Source organism: Oryctolagus cuniculus, chromosome X (assembly GCF_051225735.1).
Source record: "Oryctolagus cuniculus isolate XC-2025 breed Fujian yellow rabbit chromosome X, ASM5122573v1, whole genome shotgun sequence".
NCBI classification, from domain to species: Eukaryota; Metazoa; Chordata; class Mammalia; order Lagomorpha; family Leporidae; genus Oryctolagus; species Oryctolagus cuniculus.
In genome coordinates, this window is record NC_142888.1 from 59,458,220 (window position 1) to 59,466,863 (window position 8,644).

General features: G+C 37.3%; 1 protein-coding gene across 1 annotated transcript; it reads right to left on the reverse strand.

Moving 5' to 3' along the window:
- Positions 1-5,897: 5,897 nt before the first annotated feature.
- On the reverse strand, positions 5,898-8,022 carry TGIF2LX (TGFB induced factor homeobox 2 like X-linked). Its single transcript, XM_051827406.3, has 2 exons — positions 7,900-8,022; positions 5,898-7,818 (listed from the first exon to the last, which is right to left on the reverse strand). The coding sequence occupies exon 2, from the start codon at positions 7,784-7,786 to the stop codon at positions 7,142-7,144; it is 645 nt and encodes a 214-aa protein (XP_051683366.2). The 5' UTR covers positions 7,787-7,818; positions 7,900-8,022; the 3' UTR covers positions 5,898-7,141.
- Between the last annotated feature and the right edge of the window lie 622 nt (positions 8,023-8,644).

Below are 8,644 nucleotides of genomic sequence, written 5' to 3' on the forward strand. Positions count from 1 at the left end.
GCCCCTGCACCCACGTGGGAGACCCAAAAGAAGCTCCTGGCTCCTGGCTTCAGATCAGCACAGCTCCGCCCATTGCAGCCAATTGGGGAGTGAACCAACAAATGGAAGACCTCTCTCTCTCTCTGCCTCTCCTCTCTCTGTGTAACTCTGACTTTCAAATAAATAAATAAATCTTTTTAAAAAATAAAAATATTCCAAAAATCATAACATCCTATTCATTTCTCACACTTTCAGAAAAATTTAGGTCAAACCTCTCTGAAAACATTGTGAAACTTTGGGCTGCTCAAATGGCATCAAGGGGATAGTATGTGTCGGATCTAGTCTCTTGACAGGGTTCAGAGACTGGATTTTGTGAATGAAAATTGCCACTTAAAAATATTCTTTACTCATTTAGATGTATTTAGAGATGTCCTTACAGTTTCTCCTCCCTATGATAAATGTTTGGTATGATGGCTTCCTCCAAAACATACAGAAGACAATGATATTACATTTATTCATTTATTTACATTTACTGAATCAATAAGACATGAGAAGGACTCCTGTGGTGTGCTTTCGTGGCCTTATTATTTATAATCCATATTTGTATAGCCCAAGATATGGCATGATAGTAATCAAATGCTTATTATTTTTTTTCCTTCTCCAGGAATCAGTTCACAGTAGAGTAAGTATATGGAAACAAAACAAATTTAAGTATAGTTTTGAAACACAGGGAAAAAATGTATGGATTTTTAATATATCTGTTGCCTAATACACTTAAAATCTCTTTATTCTTCTTGAGTCTGGTTTTATAAAGCAAAATCTCTACTACTACAAACCCGTGCATGGTTGGTTATAATGATTTAGGCACATTTATAGAATCTGAGGATTTTTTTTTTTTTTAAATTTTTGACAGGCAGAGTTAGACAGTGAGAGAGAGACAGAGACAAAGGTCTTCCTTTTTCTGTTAGTTCACCCCCGAAATGGCCGCTATGGCCAACGCACTGTGCCGATCTGAAGCTAGGAGCCAGGTGCTTCCTCCCAGTCTCCCATGCGGGTGCAGGGAACCAAGCACTTGGGCCATCCTCCACTGCCTTCCCGGGCCACAGCAGAAAGCTGGACTGGAAGAGGAGCAACTGGGACTAGAACCCAGGGTGCTGGCGCCACAGGCAGAAGATTAGTCTCGTGAGCCACGGCGCCGGCCTGAGGATTTCTAATAATGGCAAGGGGAACCTGCTCTGACTTGAAACACTAGTTTTATGTGCATTGGAATTTCTACCTCTGGCAGGGTTTTATCTTGAAATACCTCAAACTTTGTAGGGCTGGCATTTCTGTAGAGGAGGAAGAAAATGGGCATCACACAGACACACATCATTGAAAATGCACCCTATCACAACAGTACCTCTCTGGCACAACATATGGCAACAGAATTACCTTGGTACTACCCAACTGAGGAATATAATTTATCCAGTCGGGGAAACTGTTGTGATGGGTAATACATTCAACGCTGCACATGCTCCATATTGAAACACGCAGGCTAGACGTTCACAAGACTTTACCCTTAACAATGAAGCTCTGTTGTTGTTACCATTTACAGATAAATCAATAAGGCTTTCATTTTATGGCAAAAATATTTTGTTCTACCATCCCAAATGACTTACTAAAGACCAGAATAGCATTGTATCCGAGGGAGAGTCACTGGGCAGAGTCTCAGGTCTGTTAACTGAAAGCAGCTGAGATTTGTAGATAACCTATTTCATTATCGGTATGATTAAGAATTCTACCTCTATTCTTTTAATGTTGGGGTGGCAGAGAAGGATTAACCGCATCTGACTCTGGAGATGATTAGAGCAAGGTCTGAAACGTAAGCAAGACTCATCAGAGGCACTTAAAATAGGTCATTAGATTTTATAGTAATTTTCCTGGAAAAGTATGCAATTTTCCTGGAAAGCTATACCATCTCCCTAAATTATCATATATAGTCATTGATTTAATGCATTTAAAATTTGTCTATGTTACAGTTCATATTTAAGGGAACTACCTATCTAGTATCTAGCCAATTTATCACTTGACCTAATAAAATCCTAGTCTTTTCCTTCCAGGTACTTTCAAAATCATACAATATTTTATCAGGAAAAATAACTTTTATATTATGTTCTGAGATCATGTATACCCATAATAGCTAACTTTACAGTCTCTTGGTACCACAAAATCCAGATATATTTGGCTCGATCATTAAAAGGATTTTACTTAAAATTCTTTTGTAATATTTTTACAAGCAAAAATCTCATGGGTATTTTATAAACTGTGCTGTTTTCACAGTGTAGATTTTATTGATAAAGTGCCCTGACTTAGTCGTAAAGCTTGTTCTCGTTGTATTTTTCTATTTTTTTTTTGTATTGTTGTATCCTCACACACACACACTTGGCATCAAACACATGACTATTGCTTCGTGTAACAGATTTTACTTGACATGTACCAGGCAAAGAGGAGGATGTCAAAGAATTTCTATCACCATCTTAGATATTTCTATTAACAGCATACTTTATAGTTGAGCATTGCTATTCCAATTTAATAAAAAATTTGCTGAACTGTTACATTCTTATTAGTATTCTTCACTTTTTATATGCATATTGTACAAAACAACGATTAGCTGGTAAAAATTTAGGTAACTGGGGATATATTTTTAAGAGCAAAACCTTCGAAATTTATGTTATGGAGTTAGCAATTAATGTTCATATAAGTACTTTATATTTAGTTTGCCATAGCATGCACCAAGAGCAGGGTTTTTTGTTATCACCTATAGAAATTATTACTGATTTCAATAGTTTGAGTCAAACTGTACAGTATCTCTTCAAAAGCTAAGAATTTCAAGATTTTAAAGCTATCTTTATTATAGTAAGGAAGGAATTTCAGCATTTCAAAGGGATTGTAATAACAATAATAAATAGCAATTTTTAATGTTATATAGCAAACCAAAGCATTCATTAATCTTGGGTCAGGATTTTCATATAAAAGACCTGTTATGTAACAATTATCCTATAAAAACAAATTTTGTTAACCATTAGTATAATAAGGAATTGTAGCTGTAATATATACAATATCTGGTAGGAAAACAATGGCCACCTATTATTATCTTTTAGAACTGAAAAATTTAAAGGCCCACATAAGACAATTATCACTGAGCTAGTAAAAATTGCTAAAACAAAAACTTAATGAAAATGTAAAAATTGGTCCAAATTGGGGAGATATTCTAAAACATTTATAATATTTCCAATTTGTGTTTTATTGGAAGCATTAAGTCACTTTGATTGGATTTATGGCCTATCCAGCCTGGCATCATCCCAATTCAAGTGGTAGCAAAACCATACCATAAAAGGCCTTGTTTCACCTTGTGGATTTTATCTTTAGTGATTTATTCCAGTGAATTTTACCTTTTCTTTGAAATTTACTTTGGCTTAGTTATTTTGATATTTTTTTAAGTCTTACACATTTCAATGTGTACCGTATCATGAGGTTCCAAAAACACAATCTTTTATAATTACTTAAATGATCAAATACAATGGTATTCCCTTTCTTCTTTTCTAAAGACTTATTTATCTGAAAGGCAGAGTGACACAGAGAGAGGGAGAGAAACAGGGATCTTCAGTCCACTGGCTGACTCCTCAAATGGCTGCAATGGCCAGGGCTGGACCAGGCCAAAGTCAGGAGCCTGAAACTATACCTGGGTCACTTATGTGGGTGACAGGGATCCAAGGACTTGGGACATCTTCCTCTGCTTTTTCAGGTGCATTAGCAAGAAGCTGGTTGGGAAGCAGAACAGCTAGGACTGTAACTGGCTGGTGCTCACATGGGATGCCAGTGTTGCATGTGGTGGCTTAATCCTCTGTGCCACAATGCTGGCCCTAATTGTATTTCTTTTTATGTGAAAAATCACATTCTTTAATCTACCTTCAGTTTACATTTTTACCTGCTTCAAAGGATATGAACTCTAATAATCTGGGAAATGCTGATGAACTACATGTTACCTCGCTCTGACTGTCCTTATTATACCATAATGAACAAAGAAAGACAAAAGGTCTCAGATTTTTTAGCAATGAACATGTAACAAAAAAAATTTTTCAAAATGAATAGTAATAAAATTGTCTAAATCCTTGCTATATTATAGATAAGAGAGTTGGGAAATAATTGAAAATCAAAAACAGATACCTTAAGTATCTAAAGGAAACTTACTGGAATGACTTTTTCATGGTACACGAAGTGTGCCCTTGCTGGCTGATGAGACTAGTAGATAGATTAAATAGTATATTCTTTATATTAGTCTTCATTGAATAAAATATCCAGGAGACTCCAAGCCCCATGTTGTCCTTCCAAAGATGGAATATATATATTATAGCATGTTATAAGAAATGTACAAGGTATTCTAGGCCTCATAAATAAATTCCTGATATTCCAAGCTATACTCTTGAGATATATGAAAAAGCACAAGAGTGCTTATTCTTTACAACTAAATTGTTTATAAATGTGCTACTATTCTTGAGGATTAACACATAGATATGATATCTCTAAACATAATTTTAATAAGCAATTCTTAGGGCATATATTGATGTGTCCCAGTGCCATACCACTTCAGAGAGAGAAATCACTGAACCGGGCAACTTCATTCATAACTAATAATGACTTATTCTTTGTTAGAGTCATCTCATGAATTTCTCATTCATCCTAAATCTCTGTACGTTATACTTCCCTCATTCCAAAGACATCAACAGAAATGTACCTTTCTCAATAAAATAACCCTGCCAAGTTGTTTTCTCATGCTATCTTAACCTTTCCACTTCTACAAGACCATATACTCTTTGTCAGGCTTTAGGTAGTTCTTCAACCCAAAACATAATTGGTTGTTAGGTTGCTAAAATGTAGTTTTCTTAGAAAATTGTCCCCATTTCTCTCCACTGAGTGAAGTAGACTAAAGATTTCTAAGCTTTTCTCCCAGAAAAGAACAGGCATAGTAAAGTTGCAAATTCATAGTGGTGAAAGCCTGTAGGAATGATAAACACAAGTTATCTTTTTATATAAAAATAAAAGGAAAACATTTGACAAAAATGACCACAATAAAAGTTCTTTCACATACAGTCTTAATTTAACTAAAACCTGCTTCTTCTCCATGTTTGTAGTGCAGGAAAACCAAATTGCTATATCCACTACATTTGCACATAATGCAGTTAAAAGTAGAACACAGCTACATCCCACAATACACCATTAAACAGTACATGATGGAAATGGAGAAAACCCACAGTCATCCCCACACGTTATCCTCAGAACAGGTTCTACAATAATCTTTATAATAACCCAACTTGGACTCAGCCTACAGAGACAATTTAGAAGAGGGTGAATAAGAAGCAACTTCGTTTTTCAGACTCCAGTACTAACATTGCATTTTCAACTGAACTAGAGAAAAGCCTGCTCCCAACACTTGTCAGATATAGGAATCACAGAAAATAATAAGAGTCCGGCAACCTTCATTTCCTTAAAAAAGAGCCTCCAATGCTCCCATATGCAAAAAAAAAAAAAAAAAAAAGGCCTTATCTAGGCTATGTAAGAAATAGTTTGTAAAAAATAGTTTCCTTGAGTCTTTAAGGGGCCCACATCAGTAAGGTTACAATGAATGCTACTGTCTTTTTAGCTTCTAAATCCTCCCTAATCCGCACCTACCTTAAAAACCTGAACTCATTTTCACTTTAGTCTCTCTCACGAATAGCAGTTTGGTATGGTGGACCTCGTTTCCTTCCTGGTTACATGAAAACTTATACAGAGCAATAACCTGACTATTGCTCTGAAATGCTTAAAGAAGATATGGTATCTTGGATTGAGAAGTGTCAGTCAGTAGATAGCAATGTAAAAAAAAAAAAAAAGATTGGGCCTAGAAGTAGAGATCAAACACAACCTATTTCATTTGAAGGCAGGAGGATGAAATGAGGCTAAGAGTCTGGTTTAATTACAAGCTACATATTCCTCAGGTTTTAACTCTCTAAAATCAGAAAGCTAAATTACAGCTTTCTGGAGAAATATCTATCTGTTCCCATTGAAAATACTCCTGTGCTGAGGCTGTAGGAAAAGTTGCCTTTATAAGACAAGATTATTTTCACGTGGGAGCTTCCCGTAGCTTTCCGCATTCCCAGCTCCGCTCCTATGAATCTAAACGTTTTAAAAGAAAAAAGAAAATGTATTAGAAAGGTCAAAACAAAACGAGTTTACTTTCTTTTTTGCTAACATGTTATAGATTCATTCCTTTTTTTTTTTCTTTTCAAATTATCTCCCTCTGGTTTCTTCAGGGAATTTTGTCAGTTTTCTGCTTTTTAGATTTTATTATGATTATCTTCTTCATCTGATGTAGATGATTAAAACCAAACCAACGAAAAGTATTCTCTAAACCAAGTAAGCAACGACCAACAGCAGAAAAATACCTTTTGGAATGTTTTTTCTTTACTGAAAACTTCTCACTGGTTCACTCAAAAAAAGCTCAACCTATGTGACAAATGTGGGTGAATTCACTATACTTTGGCTGTCATGTGTAGTCCCCTGCAGAGATTAACTACTCCTTAAAACAGTCAAACTGTAAAAAGAGCAACACAATTGAAATTTTACAAAAACTCAAACTTTAAAATGAGGCCAGTGCTGGTAACACCTGTCTTTTATAGCGCCTTTCCTTGCCATCATTGATGCTAATAAGGAAACTTACAGGGAGAGAGAGAAAAGATGACTCATTTGGTATCTGTAATACTGCCGGCACAGGCACAAAGAAATTTGGCCAGGTAAGCCAAAAAAACAAACAAACAAACAAACAAACAAAAACCATTATTTTCTCCAGTCTCAGCATGGTGTCTAATTTCAGAGTATTAGCCTGACTGAAGAATTTAAACCTAGGAGGAAGGAGAACAAATAAAGATCTTCGCTACAGTGTTAATCACGATGGTTAGTGTCTTCTATATGGAAAGAATGAAACACCTAATAGAGTCTCAATAGTTAGCAACAGTTCTCACAGACCCCCTGGAAGATATCTCTGTAAAAGGTAGACACACAAAACAGTGGCGGCGCACACAAAAAAGTGCCTACCACACAGAGTAGACGAAGGAACGATACTTAGATTTTTCCAGGACATGGACAATTATGGATTATTGTTTTGCGCTTTCTGTAGCTCCAGTTCAGCAGCCTTCCGCACGGCTACATCAACCAGGATCAGGAAGCTGCTGAAGTCCTCGTACTCCTCTGGTGGCATCAGTTCTGGAGAAGACAAAGACTCACTGGTGGAAATCTCGAACTTTTTCTCCGCAGGGACTTCCAGGGTGAACCTCCTGCGTGGAGCCAACTCTGGATTCGGTAGCTTCGCTTCCGATTCCTGGCCCTCTGGCAAGGAGCTCAGAGATAGGTCTTGTATCTTGTTTGGATTTTGGGGCCCCAACGTGGCTTGCACAAGCGGATCAGTGCTCAGCTGATACACTATATCGGTGGCCTTGCCTGTTTGGCATTTGGGATCGTTTCCCTCCACTACGAGCATTTTCGGAAGAATGTGTCTGCGAGCATTAATAAACCAGTTTGAGATCTGTTGTAAAGACAAATTGGTTTGCCCCGACAGCATTTGTTTCTCGGCTTCTGAGGGATGTGCATCAAACCTGTGATCGTAGAGCCAGTGGCGGAGGATTCTCACAGACTTTGCGGGCAGGTACCCTTTACGCTTCCTCTTGTTTCTCCAAGACATGGAAGGGTCTTGAGCTGGGCATCCGGTCTTCTCCGGCTTCTCAGCAGCTTCCATGTTCCTCAGATCTGTCTTTATGGTCTTGGGATCTACGGTTAACCAAGGCAGCAGTAACTTAGGTTTGCCAGAGCATGGAAAGGCAAGGGAAGGTGCCCGCGGTCAAGTCTCACCTGTAGCTCTCAGGCAAACGCCTACGCAAGCCGTGCAACAGTTGGGCAACAGGGCTTTGTGACGTCACATCCTCTCTCCCCACTTCCTGTTTCCTGGTTCCCTGCTGAATTGTTTTTCCTTCCCTATTACACACAGGGTGGATAGCTTTCCAGAGTTTCAGTTCTCTGCTGCTATCACTATTTTGCACTACCTGACAAGATTAGTGGAAAGGCGCCCTCTTTTTCTTCCTATATGATTTCATCAGTTTTGTTCCTGCACCTTACTCCTTTTAATTTTCTCACTGACTCAAGTATGTGTATAGGAAGTAACTTATCAATTAGATATTAATCTCAATAAAACTGTAAGTGGGTACCCAGATGTCATCTTTTCACGTACAAACCAATCTTAAGAATAATTTTAACTAGATCTTCACTTTGACTTTCTGATGCTCGACTTTGCTTCTCTGTGGCCTTGAAATCTTTGGCTTTGGTATAATTTCAGTGTGGCATTTGTGTTTCTGCTAGCCAGTTGTAAAGGTCTCTGGGACGCTTTCGTTAGAAATTCAGGGGTCTTTTAGAGATGTGTAAGAGGATAGGATTCAAGAAATAATACTGATCATGGAATTACTTTACTTAAATGTTTCCTGATATTTCAAGTACCATGAAATCATCCCCTAAGAGATGAAAATAATTTGTACATTATAAGTTTCTGTTTATGATAGTTGAAAAACAAGAGTTGGCTCCTTTAAAAACATTATGACCCACT

Excerpts from the sequence above, each read along its gene's own strand:
- TGIF2LX (XM_051827406.3), bottom strand. The coding sequence starts at position 7,786 with ATGGAAGCTGCTGAGAAGCCGGAGAAGACCGGATGCCCAGCTCAAGAC.